Raw genomic sequence first — 20541 nt, 5'->3', positions numbered from 1 at the left:
TTATATATAAATATATATTTTGGTGTTTATCTGTCCATTATTTTGATTTTTTTTCATATGTTGATGTAATTATGTTACACAGCATGAAATTATATTATCATCCAGATTGCTTCAAATAGGTCAATTCTTAATCCTCCCATCTAGCAACTCTGGAAGGACAGATTACAATTTATAAAACTACTAAACTGTTGAATGCAAAGAGTTAGCTGGGAGTATAGATAAATATTGGACCTATATTCTTCAAACATTGCTTATTCTATAGAAAATAATACAGCCAAGAATATACTGCAACTGTTTGAAGGCTGCAGGGAAGTCAGCCAGGGTTCTTGTTCTTGATTACAATCTAGTAAAATTTACCAGAAAGGAGTTTTTCTTATAATCAGATTAGGACTGAATTTGGCTGGTTTGTCACTGATCCACACAAATCATACACAATGTCTATGAAACTTGGACTGAATGTTTACTAGTGTGTGAGATTCCACCTTCAGGAGAAGAGAGCATGCAGATTAAGAGTGGCAGAGAGAAGAAAAGTAGCATAGGGGAAAAAGAATTTAAGGTCATCAAGAAAACAGAAGCAGGAGTAGGCTCCTAGGCCCTGTCATCCCTGCCCCACTATTCAGTATGATCATGGCTAATCTATGCTGGCCTCAACTCCTTTTCTGTGCCCCACAATCCTAATCTTTCAAACTTATTTATCCCCACCTTAAATATATCTATGATCTGTCCGCCACAACCACCAGGGGTAGAGAACTCCAGAGATTTACTACCCTCAGAAGAAATTTCTACACATCTCAGTTTTAAATGACTGGCCCCTTACTCTGTAGCTATATCCCTTTGTTTGTGACTCTCCCAACAGTGAAAACATTTTCCCTAAAAGTGGTGACACACTAGAAAGGGTGGTGAAGCAGGCATAGGGGATGCTTGTCTTCATTGGTCAGGGCATTGAGTAGAAAGGTTGGGATGTCACATTACAGCTATACAAGGCATTAGTGAGACTGCACTTGGAGTAGTGTGTGCAGTTCAGGTCACCACACTATAGAAAGGATGTGATTCAGCGAGAGAGGGTGCAGAAAAGATTCACAAGGATGTTGCTGGGAGCAGAAGGCTTGAGTTCTAAGGTGAGGGTTGATAGGCTGGGACTGATTTCCCTGGAGCAAAGGAGGTTGAGGGGTTACCTTATGAAAGTTCAAAAAATCATGAGGGGCATAGATAAGATAGATAGTCAGTTTTTCTCACAGTAGGTTAAGGTGAGAGGGGAAAGTTTTTCCACAAACTGGGCAGTGGGTACATGGCACTGGATTTGCTCTGTGCTGCATACTTTGTTTATTGGTATCGATAATTGGTTTATTATTGTCACTTGTACTGAGGTACAGTGAAAAACTTGTCTTACAAACTGACCTTACAGGTCAATTCATTACACAGTGCAGTTACATTGAGTAAGTACAGTACAGAGTAAAGTGTCATAGCTACAGAGAGTGCAGTGCAATAAGGTGCAAGGTCACAACAAGGTAGATCATGAGGTCATAGTCCATCTCATTGTGTGCCACTTTGCTTGTTGATGTCCTGCTCACTATCCTGTTCCACCACTCTCTCAGCTCCTCTTGATTTATTAAACATCCCGTTATTGGAGCCCTCCATTCACCTAGTTAGTTTGATGTTTACATAGTGTAAGTTTTCTTACCTTCAAAATTACGGGCTTCTCAAAATGCATAGAATTAGACTTCCTTTGTACAAACTTCTGAAATTCTGTAATGCAAGAACAGGTGGTAAAGTAATGGTAGATTTTTCAGCACATCTTTCAAAATGGATGAGTTAAATTCTTCAACACATTTTTAAATAGTTTATTACCCCTCAATTTCAAGTCATCTTCTTGGATTGGAGAGGAACTTCTCAGCATTTGTATTTTTTTAAAAAAACTAAAGCCTCCAAATTATCTACTACTGTTATTAGCCTAAAGTTTAGTATATGCAAAAATATTCTGAAAAAGTTAAATCAGATCAACTTTTTGCCAGGAGTTCTAAGTTTTGTAAATCCAATCTGGTTAAGTTTCATCCATCTTTTCCTATTATCCTGAATAGTTGGTGTATTTTAAACATTTTTTTAAGTGAGGGACATGCATATAGTGTACACATACACCCCTAAAATCCCTGGACACTAAATTCATTCATTTGATGCAACAATGCATCAAAGCAACAGTCAAATAAATATGACTACCAGAATTTAACCAGCTTAAATTCATTTGTAACCCAAAGCACAGACAACCTTTATCATAGCCAGCTAGATGACAGCAATGACAGCACACTTAAAATCCAGATGTCCTTTAAGAATTCAAGCCTTCAGTGATATTAGTCACCAAGACAGAACTGTACTTTGTTTGTAATAATTGGCGTAAGTTTGGCAACTTTCTACCACTGTTTTCCCACAGAAATATAACCTATTTATTAGGAATGAAAAACTGGATTGTGTATTTTACGACACATTCTATCATCAGATAAAGGTGAAATGTATTTTCAAAAGAAAGGACTATGGCTACAAATTGAGTCATTTTTCTTTATTTATTCACTTTCAGGACTGGGCATTGTCGACAAGGCCAGCATTTATTATCAATCCCTAAATGCCCTTGAAGATGGTGGTCAGCTGCCTTCCTGAACCAGTGTTAGTGCTGCTGAATAGGGAGTTCAGGATTTAGACCCAGAAAAATCTTAGTGTGACTTGGAAGTGATCCTGCAGATGGCAGTGTTCCCATGCACCTGCTGCCCTTAAACATCTTGGTAGTCGAGAGAAGCTTGGGAGACACTACCACAGTATCCCACTTAAGTAACTCTGGTGCCCCTTGATGAGACACATTACAGCTACACCTTTTCCCTTGATCTAATACTATCTTTATCTTTAACCTATCTTGATAACCACAGTGGCAGCACCTTTCCAGCTGGGCATTTTGCCTTTAGAAAGTTATGTTAATTCAGTTACCCATTGCTTGTTTTCTGTCTTACCTTCTAATGTAGTTTCCCAATCTACCTAATCCATCTCGAGCCTTATGCCTCAATTTTTTTTAAAAATTCAGATTTAAGACCCTAGTTTCAGCTTAAACTAAATCTTTTCCAATCATTAAATAAAATTCTATTATAATTACTGTTCCCTAAAAGTTCCCTAACTACCATATTTTCAATAAAATCCCAATCATTACACATTTCCTGCTCCACACTATTACTGCTAACTTGGTTTGTCCAGTTTTTGTATTCCTGTATTACTTTCATTACGTGCACCTCTAATTTCATTACACATAATTGGCCATGCATTACCACTACTGCTTGGGGGCTCTACAACCAATTCCCACCACTGTCTTCTATCTCTTGCTATTTCTTAGCTCCACCAAAACTGCTTCTTCGATGTGATTTTTCTGAGCCAAGGTCCTCCCCCACTACTGAATTTATCCAATGTTTAATGCAATCACAACACTGCCTCCTTTTCCCCTTTTTGTTTCTCTTTCTTCAACATTAAGTATCCTGAAATATTTAATTCCTAACCTGGTCACTTTACAACCATATCTCTTACAACTATTAGATTGTACCATTTATATTTATTTGTGCCACTAATTCACATATTATTTTCTGAAGGCTATATGCATTCTGATAAGAGCCCTTAATTCTGTTTATTTACCATTTTCCCCCTTTTTTTGTGTTCTGTCCCCTCCTGACACTCTGGTTTCACTACCCTGTTCGTTCTCCTTAACTCTAAGCAAGATAACTGGGGGCGAGTTCTGGTGAAGAGAAAGTTAAAGCCATTGTCTGCAGCCCTAGTTATTCAATTGCCAGGGCACAGGTCCCATTTGCTTTCTTAAAAAAACTCACCATTGTAAACCATTTCAAAGTTAAATGGCTGTCCTTCATAGGTGGAATTCAAGTGCTTCATGGCAATAATTAGGCAGAGTTCCAGCACAGATAGACCTGTAAGGAAAAATGGGGCCAGATATTAAAATTCACAAGATAATTTCAAATGAAGACTGTTTTAAAAATCAAAGGCAATTCCCAGGTTGACTGCAGCACATTTCTACAATGCTCAAAGATTTCCTCAGCTATTTGAAAAATTAGAGCATGTGTGCTAAAGTGAGATGGTGAGGGGAAAAAACAAATGAGGATGAGAGCAAAATAGTGTATTTGCACAAGATGTTCGATTGAGAGTTAATTGTGAAATGCACAAAGTTGTAATTTCTGATCATAGAGTTTCTCTGCAGGGCGAGGCAATTTTTCTACCAAATGACCAGCAATTTTTAGACTAAGCAAATAAGTAGCAAAAAAAAACAAACGAAAGCTGCAACATACAAGTAAATTTTAATGTGGTAAAAAATGCAAAAGGATTCAAAATACCTTTCCCTAGAAGAGAAACAGAAAACCTATATTAAACATTTTTAACATTTTACCATTTTCCCTCATTTAAACAGGTTATAGAGCGAAGGAAGGGAATTTCCTTGGCACAAAAAGCATCTATTCAGCCCAATGAGTGCATTGTCAGTTCCATTCCCTTGCTCTTTCCTTCTGAAAGTCCTTAAACTAATGCTGTCAGCATGGTGCAATAGAAACCAGGAATGTCAGTATTAAAAATACCATTGGATTTATAATCAAAGAGCACACAAGCACTTTGTTGGGGATGGCCTGGGAGAAGGTATTATCAGCATGTTCCCCATTATTCATGACTCATCTAAAAAATTTAATTGTTGTCAACTAGTTACATAAAAGCTAAATGGGACTGTATCACAAATTTACAACATAACAAAATTGCAAGCTCCTAAAATAAAAGCAGCATCCAGCCAATTCATAATACATAGATGCTGTATCTTCAATTGCTGCAATATACAGCCAACTAAATACTAAGATGTTAACACCGATTTTAGTCCTTGTCACAAACTTCATTCCCTAGCTACCCACTCCACATCTCTCTACAGGAGCTGTCTAAAACTGAAACTGACTATTTATGACCTTGGTGTTATGTTGACAATGTGTTCAGAACCGAAACCACCAAGCTCTACCTGTATTACATCTCCTGACCTTGCTCCTGCCTCAGCTTATGCTGCTGAAAATTTCATCCATGTCTTTAAGATCTGACTATTTCATACCTATGGCTAGCCTTTCTCGAAAATGAAGGTCATCCAAATTTAAACCACCTTTCATCATCTCTGTTCTCACTATCTCCCATTTTAGCATTGTCTCCATTTTAAAAATTTCTCACCAGTTTTTGAATTTTTCCATGGCTTTCACTCTTTAACCCTAACTACTTCTTGCTCTGCAGCTTTCTGACTTGTCTGCATGTTTCCGATTCTGGTACCTTGATCATCCCCAAATCACTCCATAATTGGTAGCCATAACTTCAGCTGCTGAGCCCCTAAGCCCTGCAATTCCCTATCCAATCCTCTCCACCTCTTTCCTGTTTACTAATAAAGCCTTCCTTTTATTGAGCTTTGGGCATCTGCCCCAATATCACTTTGTCACTCTATCAAGTTTTGATAACACTCCTGGTAAGTACATTTGGAGATTTGGCCAAGTCAGAAGGCTTGCATTACAAGTTCCTGCTCTATTTTCAATGGTTACAAACGTAGAGTATTAATCCTTTAATCTCTGGTTTCTGGACTAAACAACATTGTTCTTCTTACCATGTAGTATATTTGCTTTGGAATCCATTGTGTACTGTCTACTGGCATCCAGAAGATCCATTGATTGGATACTTGGTTTGGAAACAGTCACGTGACTAAGAGTGAACATCTGAAACCAAAATAACTAAACATTATTTGTAGTTCGTTCAAGATGTTTCCTTGGTGTCACAGAAAATATGGCAAAAGGCTTTTCTGTGCGGTTAATGACATTTAGCATCTGTGACATTTTGTTAATCACTGCTCAGTAAAACAGCAGTTCTATTTGAATAATGGGTCTGAAGGGTTATTGGAATGTGATTTAAATCATACTTAATCATTTCAGTTTATGACAAATTAGTCAGGATAAAAGTGTATAGGAACAAAGTCAGGAACAGGTCAAGAGCCAACTTTCCAGAGTGGGAGGGTTTAAGGTGGGTCCAAGCATACTGAATGGATACTGACAAGAATGGAACCTGCAGAAGGCCATTTACTACCAACTGCTGTAATACCTGAAATTATGAGGGGCAAAGATGGAGAAACAGTTTCCCTTCATAATGGCATTTATAATCAGAGGGCATAGCTTTAAGCTAAGGGGGAGATTTAGAAGAAATTGGAGGTTTTTTTCCATCAAGAGGATGGTTGAAACCTGGAATGCATCATCTGAGTGGGCAGTGAAAGCAGTTATTCTCATGAGATTTAAGTATTTAGATATGCATTTAAAACATCATGATATAGGAGGTTACGGGCCAAGTGCTGGAAAATTGGATTTGTATAGGTAGCTACTTGATGGTTGGCAGAGACACAGAACATAGAACACTATAGCACAGTACAGGCCCTTCGACCCACAATGTTGTGCCAACATTTTATCCTACTCTAAGATCTATCCAACCCTTCCTTCCCACAGACATATGAATGAGAGAAATGGGGGGCTACCTAAGAGTCTCTTAAATGTCCCTAATGTATCTGCCCTCACAACCTCTGCTGCCAGTGCGTTCCACGCACCCAACTTACCCCTTGTATCTTCCTCTAATCACCTTAAAATTATGTCCCCTCATGTTAGCCATCGTCGCCCTGGGAAAAAGTCTCTGACTGTCCACTCTATCTATTTCTCTTATCATCTTGTACACCTCTATCAAGTCACCTCTCATCCTCCTCCTCTCCAAAGAGAAAAGCCCGAGCTCACTCAACCTATCCTCATAAGACATGCTCTCCAATCCAGGCAGCATCCTGGTAAGTCTCCTCTGCACCCTCTCTAAAGCTTCCACATCCTTTTGCACCCTCTCTAAAGCTTCCACATCCTTCCTACAATGAGGTGACCAGAACGGAACACAATACTCCAAGTGTGGTCTAACCAGAGTTCTACAGAGCTGCAACATCACCTCACGGCTCTTGAACTCAGTACCATGACTAATGAAGGCCAACACACCATACACCTTAACAACACTAACGGCCTGCATGGCAACCTTGAGGGATCTATGGATGTGGACCCCAAGATCCCTCTGTTCCTCCACACTGCTAAGGGTCCCACCATTAACCTTGTATTCTTGTCTTCAAATTTGATCTCCCAAAGTGTATCACTTCACACTTATCCGGGTTGAACTCCATCTGCCACTTCTCAGCCCAGGTCTGCATTCTATCAATATCCTGTTGTAATTTACAGCAACCTTCTACAATATCCACAACACCACCAACCTTTGTATCATCAGCAAACTTACTAACCCACCCTTCCACATCCTCATCCAAGTCATTTATAAAAATCACAAAGTACAGGGGTCCCAGAACAGATCCCTGTGGAACACCACTGGTAACTGACCTCCTGGCAGAATATGCTCCATCTGCCACCACCCTCTGTCTTCTATGAGCGAGCCAATTCTGAATGCACAGCCAAATTTCCCTGGATCCCATGCCTCCTGACTTTTTGAATGAGGTTTCCATGAGGAACCTTATCAAACTCTTTACTAAAATCCATGTACACCACATCCACTGCTCCACCTTCATCAATGTGATTTATCACATCCTCAAAGAATTCAATCAGGCTCGTGAGGCATGACTTGTCCCTCACAAAGCCATGCTGACTGTCCCTAATTAGCCTATGCTACTCCAAATGCCCATAAATCCTGTCTCTAAGCATCTTTAGTAATTTGCCCACCACTGAAGAAAGACTCACTGGTCTGTAATTCCCAGGGTTATCCCTACTCCCTTTCTTAAACAGAGGAACAATCATCTGGCACTACTCCCGTGGCCAGTGAGGACGCAAAGATAATCGCCACTTCCCTCACTTCCCATAATAACCTTTGATATATCCTGTCCAGTCCTGGTGACTTATCTATCCTAATGTTTTTCAAAAGTTCCAGCACATCCTCTTTCCTCACATCGACATGCCCTAGTGTACCAGCCTGCCGTATGCCATCCTCTCAAAAGTCATGGTCTCTCTCTCTGGTGAATACTGAAGCAAAGTATTCATTAAGAACCTCCCCTACCTCTTCTGACTCCAGGCACATGTTTCTAATTTTATCCCTGAAATATTTATGAAACATGATGCACTGAAGGGCCTGTTTCCGTGCTGGATGATTCTATGTTTAATAAACTAAGAACATTCTTTTTTGGAAGAAATGAGCATTTATGTAAAATCTTTCATATCTTTGTCCCAAAGTGTTGCAAGAACAATACACTACTTTGAGGAATACTCACTGTTATTATGTAGGGAAATAAACATACAGGAAGGTTTCAAAAACATCAGTGAGATAGATAAAGATATCTAATAGTATTGACTGAAAGATAACTGCTGGTCAAGTCACTCGGTGAACTCCTGGACCTTTTAAATCTCTATGCTGGTTGACAATGGTTACAGGCCTGGATGGCTTACATTCCATTCACATACTTCAATAGCTCTCTTAAATTTTGTTCAGCAAGGGTTAATAGGCAGGAAACAGCATTTAATTTGATGTTTCTAAGTAAGGATTTCTCCATATTTGCAGCACCAAAAGAAGGTTCAATTGAAAGGTTTGAGCCAAGAGCCAAGTCCTCCCTTATAGGACATACAATATTCCACTGTAGAAGATCATAAATGTTAATAAAATATCATTCTTTTAAGATTATATCAGAAACTGAAATAGAAGTAGAGTGACCTTATATTTTGAACCAGACATTTTTTTGGGAAAGCACACCAAATATTGAAACTTAAGATAATTACAAACTTCAAATTTTATTAAGTAAGCTTCCTCAAAACCACCTTTCTTTTGGAAGCTAACAGATAATAATACTTCCTGGGAACTCAAATATTAGCTAGAATTACATAGTTGGCTTAGGTTGCTGTAATCATGTACAGTTCTACAATATTATCTATTTGTGCATTGCCAGATGTCATAGGCTATGAACAGATAATGCTGGAAATATTCAGCAGGTCAGGCAACATTCTATAGAAAGAGAAACAAAGTTGGTGTAATATTAACTATTTCTCTCCACAAAATGCTGCCTGACCAGCTGAGTATTTCCAGTACTTTTTATTTCAGTTCTAGCATCTGCAGTTTATCAATTTTCTTGGAGCCGATCCTTTGAAAAGTCATCCATGATCATATGACTTTTTCCAAGAGAAAAATTGGAAGCATTCCAAATCATACTTGTTCCAGTCATTAAATAGTACTAAAATTCAGCTCTCCAAAAAAACATTTCGTACTGTTTCACTAATCAGCTCCCTCTGGGAGTTGCATACCGCAATCAGAATCCCAAAGACAAATTCCTCAGGTTCAAGAGCACTTCTAAGATTTCAAACCAAGATAACTTGGTAAGAATATAAAACAACCAATACCAATCACTAGTTACCTTAACACTCATGGGCTGACTAATCAAGCTGAGTGTGGTAAGGATTTTTCCCATCCAGTCCCATCAAATAAGAGGACATTATGTTCCAGTGTAAACAAAATTCCATTGTGCAGCACCAGTAATTACTCTTATCAAGAAAATTAGTAAATTGTTACTTTAAACCTGTATGAAGTATGACTTTGAGTTAATAAACTCTTACCAATAACACATGCAGAGAACGGAAATCCTTACTAGAGTTGAAGTGCTTCTGTAGAATATCCACCACAGTCTTGTCTTTGCACAGTGACTAGTAGGGTAATAATATTTCAGAGGGTGTTAAATAACTAAGTAGTTCAGGCAGATTGCAAAACAGATAACACACAAAAGGAAAAATCGAAATTGACTTGCTTGGGAAGAACTAAGAGTATCGCTCATTGTACCCTGTTCATTACAAGGGGATCATCATCAGAAAGTGCTAGATTATTAAAAGTAAGACAAAGAGCCATGACAGTCACTCAGTAACCATGACACAAATAGGCAAACTTGTAAAGCATTACTTGTTTGTAATTCTGTTATATAGCAGTTGTTTTACTGATATCTATGCAATACCATATAATAGAAATTTTCAAAAATATTTCTATAGTTTCACTTGATGTACCAGCAAATATTTAAGAAAGTGAATAAAGTCATTGTTGTCATTGCTAGATTTTCTTTTGGGGCTCGGTTACAGTAACTGTCATCACAGTTTCTGCCAACTAACAATCAGTTTTTACTAGTTACTGAGAAGATAAAGCAAGTGAATAAAAGGAACTTCAGTGACAAAAGAAAACCTTTCTATATGGCATCAGGAATGGAAATAAAGGTAAACAAGTGCTTTTATGGTCAATGTGGCAACAAAATGACAATATCGTCAATGACATTGGAATCCAAGTTACTCTGCAGGTGCGGACTTGAATCAGATATCCCAGGAGGTAGGCCTGCAGTATCCAATGTCTTTTTTTAATGATCGACTACCCAGCCTAATTCAAGTGAAACTAGGACCAGTAATTTGGTAATAGGTGAATGAGGCCTTTCCTATTTGGTAATCCTGGAAATTACTGCCTTGAATAAATGAAATGTATAGATTTGAGTGAACACCAAAGATAACTCATACAAAATGTCAAGAATCCTTTTGTTTTAGTTATCTCTTGGGCACACAATTTCTTCTTAAGCCTCTTTTTCATTACCTTTGCATTTTCCTTCAAGATCCTCTTACAAAGCTAGTTGTCTGACCTTATCTAATGTCTCCTTTTGTTTAGTATTTATTTTTGGTTGATTATATCTCTGAAGCATCTTGCTTTGGAAACCTGTTTTGTTATGTTAAATGTGACATATGAAGACAACTTGTCAAAGTGACTCTTAACACATGGTGAAAGATATCAGCTCATTAACAGTTAAAATTGAGGAACAGGATAAACATAGTACTTATTTCCAAAATTGTCCAAGATTCTAAACACAGCATTAAAATAAATTGTGAGAGAGTTGTACATAACATTTGTGAACTAATGAAATCTAATTTCTTGAACCAAATAGCAATACCATTGATATGGAAGCTCATTTGAATAATCTTAATTCATGCATCCATAAACGAACACCATAATAGCATCCAGTTAGTTCATCAATGCTCAGTCAAGGGAAACTGGCAATTTGGATCTGAAATTGGTTCAGTAGCTGGAAGAAAAGGGTAATGATTGTGGATTGGGGTTCCACAAGGCTCTGTACTCATTCTTTAACTTTTTGTAATGTAAATTAATGGCTGGGGCAGGAGGCTCGCAACAGTAAAGATTGCAAATAAGTCAAAAATCAGTCATGCAATTGTAATTAAGGAGGAAAGTATTAGACTTCAGAAAAATATAGATGGCCTGGTCAATTAGGAAGCAGCAAATGGAATTTAATCCAGGGAAGAGTGAGATAATACATTTTGGGGAGGCGCAAAAGGTCAGGAAATATAAAATAAATGGGAGTGGTTTGGAGGAACAAAGGAAACTGGGAGTTTATGTCCACAGATCCCTAAAGGTGATTGGAAAAGGCCTATGGGATTTTATTAGCCAGTATTAGAATATAAGAACAGGAAGGTTTTTCTCTAGAATGGTGTACAATCCTAATTAGACCTGGTTCTGATCACCAAATTATAAGAAAGATGTGACTGCACTGAAGAAGGTGTTGAGGAAATTTATAAAGGTGTCAGGATTGGAAAAATCTAATGTGTGGAAAACATGAAACACCAGAAACTTCTGGAAGTCTATAAGATTATGAGGGGCCCTAATAAAATAAATAGGAAAGACTTATTTCTCTTGTCAGAGTGATCAAAAATCAGGGGGAATAAGAATTGGTAGAAAAATTAGAGGAAAGATGAAAAATCCTCGTCAATATTTGGATATATACTTGAAAAACCATGACCTGAAGGTCCACAGACCAAGTGCTGAAACCTGGGGTTAGGCTAGGTAGCCCTTTTTCAATGAGAAGAGCATGATAGGAGAAATGGTCTCCTCCTTTGCTGTAAATTCACTATGATTATTTTCCTACTTTTGTCACAGTAAAGAAATTCTCCACTCTTAAGGTGCAAAAATACACTGGATTGCATTAGTACACTACAGTTATGAATTAACATATACATTGGAAACAACATTTATCTTATTTGCATTATTTTGAAATAAGGTACCTAGAATGGACATTACAGCAGAATATTATAGCAATCAACCTCAGCACACTAAATTGTCACAAGATCACAAGACAAGGGAGCAGAAGCAGGCCATTCGGCCCATCGAGTCTGCTCCAAGGAAAAGGGAAAAAGAAATGGGGAATAGGGAGGAAAAAAAAACCTATTCTAATCCCAGTTTCCAGCCTTATCCCCATATCCCTCGATACCCTGACTGTTTAGATATCTATCTCTTCCTTGAACACCCCCACTGATCTGGCCTCCACTGCTGTACATGGCAAGGAGTTCCACAAACTCACCACCCTCTGGCTAAAGAAATTTCTCCTCATCTCTGTTTTGAAATTGTACCCTCTAATTCTAAGGTTGTGCCCTCTGGTCCTGGACTCACCCACCAAGGGAAACAGCCTAGCCACATCTACTTTGTCCTTCCCTATCAACATTTTAAATGCCGCTATGAGGTCCCCTCTCATTCTTCTGTACTCCAGTGAGTACAGTCCAAGAGCTGACAAACGCTCATCATACGAAAGCCCTTTCATTCCTGGAATCATCCTCGTAAATCTCCTCTGAACCCTCTCCAACGTCAGCACATCCTTCCTAAGATGTGGGGCCCAAAACTGCGCACAATATTCCAAATGAGGCCTCACTAGTGCCCCGTAGAGCCTCATCAACACTTTCTTACTTTTATACACTATACCTCTCGAAATGAATGCCAACATAGCATTCGCTTTCTTTACCACCAATCCGACCTGGTGGTTAACCTTTAAGGTATCCTGCACGAGTACCCCCAAGTCCCTTTGTACTTCCGTACTTTGAATCTTCTCTCCTTCTAGATAATAATCTACCTGCTTATTTCTGCTTCCAAAGTGTACAACTGCACATTTCTCAACATTGAATCTCATCTGCCATGATAGATATTGATAGAAATTATTTTTACCTTTCAGGTTAAAGGTTTTATATTCATGGTTCCTGATGCATTGATAATATTAATATGGAATCTATTCTTAAGATTTTATAAAGAGGCATTTATCCATTACAATTAGTAGAATTGATATTTGTAGGAAAAAAGTTACCTCAATATTTTGATTCCATTCTTGTGCGAATCTCCCATCAGGAAACTCTTTTGGTAAACTTAGTTGTTGCTGGAACACTTCCACATACTGCCTGAAGCTAAATGCATTCAGCAAATGAATTTGTCTGTGGGAAAATCTGGACTTCACCCTCTTCTCTAGCAGTTCCAAAACATCCTGAAGTTTCAACAGAAATATATGGTGTCAAATACTGTAAGAGACAGCTGAGGGATTGCTACCTTTCTTCAAAGTTGCTGAGAAATTAATCTATTAGCACTGGTGTAACATGGTTGCCAGAGTATCAGCAATCTATAGTACTCCCCTTACGACATTTGGATCCACTGAGTATTTTGTTAAGTCGATTAATCAAAGACTTCCATTGGTTACTTTCCTATCTGGTTCAATGTTTTGAAAAAAAATTTGGAATTCAACTTAAATTCTGATTGTATTTATAAGACGTGAAGTATGACAAGTAGTCTTGGATGAACTTTAAATTTTCGGTGAAATGGTTGGGGATTCTGAATCCAACATTTTCAACTCCTGCTATAGTTCTGTACTTTCACCATCACTGCTGTTTCCAGCTTATGATTTCCACTCATTTCCTTAAGATATGCTTTCAGCATGTCTTCTGACCACCATGGGATCTTTGCCCATGGATGAGTTGGGGAGAAATCTGACATCTGCACACAATGTCCAGTCCAGCAGAGCTGATGTACAAGGATCACTACCACGATGCTACTAACAATGGCTTTAGGAAGGAGACTGTCATTGGTGCAAGATCTTCTCACTTGATGTTAAGAATCTTTAAGGCATTGTTTATGGTGCCTCTTCAGACTCTGTCTTATCAGGAGGTCACCCTGGTTTCACATGCAGAGATGGCAAGTGCATAACAGACCTGGATTTCGGTGTCCTTTCAGTGAAAACATATCGGACCTGTTACTCAAAGAAACTGCTTGTGCTATGTATACTAGGTTGAATTTGACACTGTTGTTACTGAGATCTAAGAACTGTTTAAGGTCCATACCTGGACAGTTATTTGCGATGCATCGTGTCCAAGGCCTGAGGCAAGTTGATCTTAGTGAAAATCCCAGGTTAGTTAATTCTCTGCGAAAAGATCTTGTGTACACTGTGGTGATTCTCAGTGTGCGAGAGGATGGCACAGTACACCCCAAGAGTCTTTGTTAGGTGCAGGTAGGGGATTGTCTGGCAAGGTGATAGGGTTCTCCCCTTGCTGCTCTGGTAGCTGCAAAAGCCTTTTATGAATCTTGAAATGGGCCCACAAATGATAAAGAGAAATTGGTGGATCAGAGAGAAGAGGATCCTTCGCATAAGGCAGCTACAGCAAATAGGAGAACAAATTGTCTCATTTTCCATGCCACTGGGCTAGCATCCTCAATTGTCAAGGTTGTGTGGTGATGTGTACCAACTTCTTAATATTAAATGAAATCACATACAGGCTTTTACCACTGGACTAACATCTTTGAAACCGTTTACCCTATGGTGATGGACAATGGCATCAAAAACAGGACAAATCTAGTCTCCAGCTCAGGTAGTTAGATAGTCACCTGGGACCTGGAGGAGATGGTGCAATTTCAGCAGCTGTTGTTGCTACTAAGCAGTCCTCCGAGGATCTCCTCTGCTCATTCCCAAATGGGGATGGTGCTAAAAAAGGTGCCCTAAACTTAAGTTGTCTCATCCCCATCCACCCCTCCCACCACCATCACCACCCACCACCACCCCCCCCCCCCCCCCCCGAATGGAGTTCCACATCCATGAGAATCACCCTCCCTGTGGTTTAAACCACAGACAGTGCAACTTTTACAACATGGAGTTCTTGTATTTTGTTGGATTAACAGAGACAATGTACAACAGATAAGGTGTACAACAGATAAAAAGAAATGCTATGGTTGTCAGGGATATTGGGAGATACAGCAATACTGCTGCTGATCTGAATGTGGCAAGGTACCTGCACAGAGGTCAATTAATAGAAGGTAGATACTACACCATGTTTGTTTTTACAGGGAAAGCCTGCAACAGATAAATGCATTGAAGGTACAGGCTTTACAATTGGGAGTAAAGCTTGTTGAACAATTGACTCAATTTACCCAGTCTTTCAGGCTGAGCAACAACCAATTGCTTATGTCACTGGCAAATGTGCTCTTGCTTCATGCTGACAAGGACATGAAGGAACAATCCCATTCAGATCATAGAACATAAGACAGTGCAGCACAGTGTGGGCTCTTTGGCCCTTGATGTTATGCCGACTTATATGAACACCTACTCCTTGATCAGTCAAATCCTTCCCTCCTACACAGCCCATCACCCTCCATTCTTCTTACATCCATGTGCCCATCCAAGAGTCTTTTAAATTTCCCTATTGTATCAGCCTCTATCACCACACCTGGCAGTGCATTCCAGGCACCCACCACTCTGTGTTTAAAAAAAAAACCTACCTCTGACATCTCCCCTAAACTTTTCCTCCTCTGACCTTAAACTGATGTCCTCTGGTATTGGCCATTGCCGCCCTGGCGAAAAGGTGCTGGCTGTCCACTCTATGCCCCTCATAATATTATACACCTCTATCAAGTCACCTCTCATCCCCCATCACTCCAATGAGAAAAGCCCTAGCTCACTCAACTTTTCCTCATAAGACATGTTCTCTAATCCAGTCAGCATCTTGACAAATCTCCTCTGTACCCTCTCTAAAGCTTCCACATCCTTCCTATAATGAGGCGACCAGAACTGAACACAATAAGTGTGGTCTAACCAGAGTTTTATCGAGCCCAACTCTGCATCCCATCTATATCCTGTTGTAACCTATGACAACCTTCTACACTATTCCACAACACCCCAACCTTTGTGTCATCTGCAAATTTACTAACCATCCCTCCACTTCCTCATCCTAGTCATTTATAAAAATCAGAAAGAGCAGGGGTCCCAGAACAGATCCCTGTGGAACAACACTAAGTCATGGACCTCCAGGCAGAATACTCTCCAGCTACTACCACCCTCTGCCTTCTATGGGCAAGCCATAGAAACATAGAAAAACTACAGCACAATTCAGGCCCTTCGGCCCACAAAGCTGTGCCAAACATATCCCTACCCTAGAAATTACTACCATAGCCCTCTATTTTACTCAGTTCCATGTACCTATCTAACAGTTTCTTGAAAGACCCTATCGTATCAGCCTCCACGACCGTTTCCGGCAGCCCATTTCCACGCACTCACCACTATCTGGGTAAAAAAACTTACTCCTGACATCTCCTCTATATCTACTCCCCAGCACCTTAAACCTATGTCCTCTTGTGGCCACCATTTCAGCCCTGGGGAAAAGCCTCTGACTATCTACCCTATCAATACCTCTCATCATCTTATACACCTCAATCAGGTCCCCCCTCATCCTCCAAGGAGAAAAGGCCAAGTTCCCTCAACCTGCTTTCATAAAGCATGCTCCGCATTCCAGGCAGCATCCTTGTAAATCTCCTCTGCACCCTTTCTATGGCTTCCACATCTTTCCTGTAGTGAGGCGACCAGAACTGAGCACAATACTCCAAGTGGGGTCTGACCAGGGACCTATATAGCTGCAACAATACCTCTCGGCTCCTAAATTCAATTCCCCGATTGAAGGACAATACACCATATGCCTTCTTAACCTCAGAGTCAACCTGCACAGCCGCTTTGAGCGTCCTATGGACTCAGACCCCAAGATCCCTCTGATCTTCCACTGCCAAGAGTCCTACCATTAATACTATATTCTGCCAACATATTTGACCTACCAAAATGAACCACTTCACACTTATCTGGGTTGAACTGCATCTGCCACTTCTCAGCCCAACTCTGCATCCTATCTACGTCCCTCTGTAACCTCTGACAGCCCTTCAAACTATCCACAACACCCCCAACCTTTGTGTCATCCAAAAACTTACTGACCCATCCCTCCACTTCCTCATCCAGGTCATTTATAAAAATCACGAAGAGTAAGGGTCCCAGTACAGATCCCTGAGGTACACCACTGGTCACCAACCTCCACTCAGAATACGACCCTTCAACAACCACTCTTTGCCTTCTGTGGGTCAGCCAGTTCTGGATCCACACTGCAATGTCCCCTTGGATCCCATGTCTCCTCACCTTCTCCATAAGCCTCGTATGGGGTACCTTATCAAACGCCTTGCTGAAATCCATATACACTACATCTACTGCTCTCCCTTCATCGATGTGCTTAGTCACATCCTCAAAAAATTCAATCAGGCTCGTAAGGCAGGACCTGCCCTTCACAAAGCCATGCTGACTATTCCTAATCATATTATACCTCTCCAAATGTTCATAAATCCTGCCTCTCAGGATCTTCTCCATCAGCTTACCAACCACTGAGGTAAGACTCACCGGTCTATAATTTCCTGGGCTATCCCTACTCCCCTTCTTGAATAAGGGAAGAACATCTGCAACCCTCCAATCTTCTGGAACCTCTCCCGTCTCCATGGACGACGCAAAGATCATCATCAGAGGCTCTGCAATCTCCTCCCTCGCCTCCCACAGCAACCTGGGGTACATCTCATCCGGTCCTGACGACTTATATAACTTGATGCTTTCCAAAAGTTTTGGCACCACCTCTTTTCTAATATCTGCATGGCCGCTGCAAGTCCCCACTACAATCCCCCAGATCTTCTTCCATGGTGAATACTGATGTAAAGTATTCATTAAGTAGCCCGCTATTTCTTCCGGATCCATACACACTTTCCCACTGCCGCACTTGATAGGCCCTATCCTTTCGCATTTCATCCTCTTACTCTTCACAGACTTGTAGAACGCCTTGGGGTTTTCCTTAATCCTGCCCGCCAAAGCCTTCTCATGTCCCCTTCAGGCTCTCCTAATCTCAAGAAAGAGAACTTCCTTCCTTTTAGCCTTGTACTCCTCCAGATCTCTAACATGACCTAGCTCTCTGTACCTTTTATATGCTTTTCTTTTCCTTTTGACTAGATTTATTATAGCCTTCGTACACCACGGTTCCTGTATCCTATCATAACTCCCGTCTCATCAGAACACATCTATGCAGAGCTCCACACAAATATCCCCTGAATATTTGCCACATATCTTCCGTACTTTTCCCTGAGAAGATTTGTTCCCAATTTACTCTTCCAATTTCCTGCCTGAGAGCCTCATAATTCCCTTTAATCCAAGTAAACACCTTTCTAGCCTGTCCGTTCCTATCCCTCTCCAGTGCTAACGTAAAGGAGAGAGAATTATGTTCACTATCACCAAAATGTTCACCCACTGAGAGATCTGACACCTGACCAGGTTCATTACCCAATAACAAATCAAACACAGTCTCATGTCTGACCAGCATTCCCAAGGAGGACAAGATTGTTCAATAATCAGTCAGCTAGGTATCACATCTTTGGGACAGTGCTTTTGGAAAATGAATAGGAAAGGCCATTTCAGTGCAAGTAACCATGGGCTAAATTTTAAATTACTAGGAAAAAATCTCTAGCTTTGAAGATTTTAGCAGAGTAACATTCTCAGGATTTAAAATCTTAAAAAAAAATTGGTCAGCATTTATATGGTGGGCAAAAGGCCAGTTTCTGTGCTATATAACTCTGTGACCCTAATTCCACATTCTAAACGCCACTGATCACATTCAATATTGTGCCATGGTTCTGAATGTGCCGCTCATGACCAATTCTTGGGTAAAGAGATGCAGTTATTATTCCAGTTCAGAGTCCCTGCAGAGGTTATGCTTTCAGTTTTTATCTTGAAAATTCACATCCAGTTCCAGGACAAAATCTCACAGAAAGACAATGAGCAAATGGAAATGTAACAAATTCCTGGTCTCATTCATTTGCTGCTGAAAGCAAAATGTAGGCTTCTCTATGCTAATAGGATGCTGCTTTGAAGACAAGAGACTGCAGGTGTTGCAAAAAAAAAACAAACTGCTTGAGGAAGCCAGTGGATCAAGAAGCAACTATGGAGGCAAAGGGGTGGTCTACATTTTGGGTCGTGACCTTGCATCATGTCTGCTGATAATGCTGCTTTGAATTTTGCATCCTACTATTCACCATTATTTTCTCATCTTAAGCACCCTGATAATTTCAATTTCTAACAATCTCCAGCAACACTAGATGGTGACAATAAAAAAAACTGTATAGGAACAAAAAAACACAAATGAAAGACATACTTTAAGAGCTGAATCTGATTTTGCGAAAAACAAATGATGTTCATTTTCTTTTGGGAAAAATAAAGGAATTTCTTGTACACTTACCAGTCGACAAGTTAGACCTATTACTGCTACAGGTGTCTGGGCTGCCTGAGCAATATCAAGGAGGTTATAAAGCAATGTCTGATTCTTGTGATGAGCAAAGAGGTCAAACTCATCCAAAATAAAAAGCACTGGCCTACTGCTGCTGCGGTTTCCTAGAAATAAGAGTATCAAATATTAATTTAAAAAGACACTTGCAGTTTTCTTTTCCACATCAGTATTTAAAGCTGTTGTATTTTCTCGGCTTTTTTCTTCCTTTATCATTTTGTAAAGCTTTCACTCTCTTTAATTATCTTCCTTGGCTAAAAGTTATCATCTTTGTTTTGACTCAGACCATTCAAAGAAGGAACGGCAATTTCACCCGTCAGAAGAATATGGTCACTAGGTACATGCCATCACCTCTCAAAAGTGTCATCTCTACCACAATAAAGGACAAGGGCAGCAGGCACATGGAAAGAACATCAGCTGAAGGTTCCTGAAGTCGCACACCATTAGAAATAATATCATAATCCTTATGGTAGCTGGGTGTAAATTTTCCAACTCTTTACCCAACAGTTATATGGGAGTATCTTCTCCAGAAGGATGGTAGCTGTTCAAGGTGGCTACTCACCATCATCCTCTCAAGAGCATTTTGACTTGAGCAGTAAATGCTGATGTTGCTAGTGGCACCCACATTGGTAAATAATTTTTAAAAAACTCAAGGATTAATAGAAAATGAGAAGAATCTAAACATTCGAACAAAACTGCAGAGAAATCCAAAGCCCATTTTTATTCTGGTCTTGCTGGAAATCATTATCAACCCCATCAAAAGAAACTCAAGGAATTTCCAATTCTGAAACAATGCAGGAATTCAAGGAGTTGTCTTCTTCTTGATTTAGAATTACACAAATAAAACAATGGTAGATTCATAATACTTTAGAAATTATATCCATATCTAACACATATTCAGTTTTTATTTTTGATCATTGCCTCCTGTGTTTCCCTCTCTCTCTCACTCTCTCTGGATTTTCACTAATGGCATAAAGCATTCTATTCTTTTAACTAGAGAAAGACGAGTCAATTTTGTAGAGCAAAAACAAAAGTGCTGGCTGCTAGA

The 20541-nt window shown here is 39.8% G+C and overlaps 1 protein-coding gene across 8 annotated transcripts in view; it reads right to left on the bottom strand.

The window, feature by feature from the left end:
- Positions 1 to 20541, bottom strand: part of orc4 (origin recognition complex, subunit 4) — a 74025-nt gene that overhangs the window by 6905 nt on the left and 46579 nt on the right. For all 8 annotated transcript variants that reach the window (XM_052026951.1, XM_052026947.1, XM_052026957.1 and 5 more), the window contains 6 exons: positions 19449 to 19600; positions 13196 to 13369; positions 9648 to 9734; positions 5648 to 5756; positions 3852 to 3947; positions 1682 to 1746 (listed from right to left, as the gene is read on the bottom strand). In XM_052026951.1, coding sequence (XP_051882911.1) covers positions 1682 to 1746; positions 3852 to 3947; positions 5648 to 5756; positions 9648 to 9734; positions 13196 to 13369; positions 19449 to 19600 — 683 coding nt within the window. The remainder of the gene's footprint in view (positions 1 to 1681; positions 1747 to 3851; positions 3948 to 5647; positions 5757 to 9647; positions 9735 to 13195; positions 13370 to 19448; positions 19601 to 20541) is intronic.

The sequence above is a fragment of the Pristis pectinata genome, chromosome 1 (genome assembly GCF_009764475.1).
Source record: "Pristis pectinata isolate sPriPec2 chromosome 1, sPriPec2.1.pri, whole genome shotgun sequence".
NCBI classification, from domain to species: Eukaryota; Metazoa; Chordata; class Chondrichthyes; order Rhinopristiformes; family Pristidae; genus Pristis; species Pristis pectinata.
The sequence above is the reverse complement of the archived record's forward strand: the minus strand, read 5'-3'. Positions and strand labels throughout refer to the sequence as shown.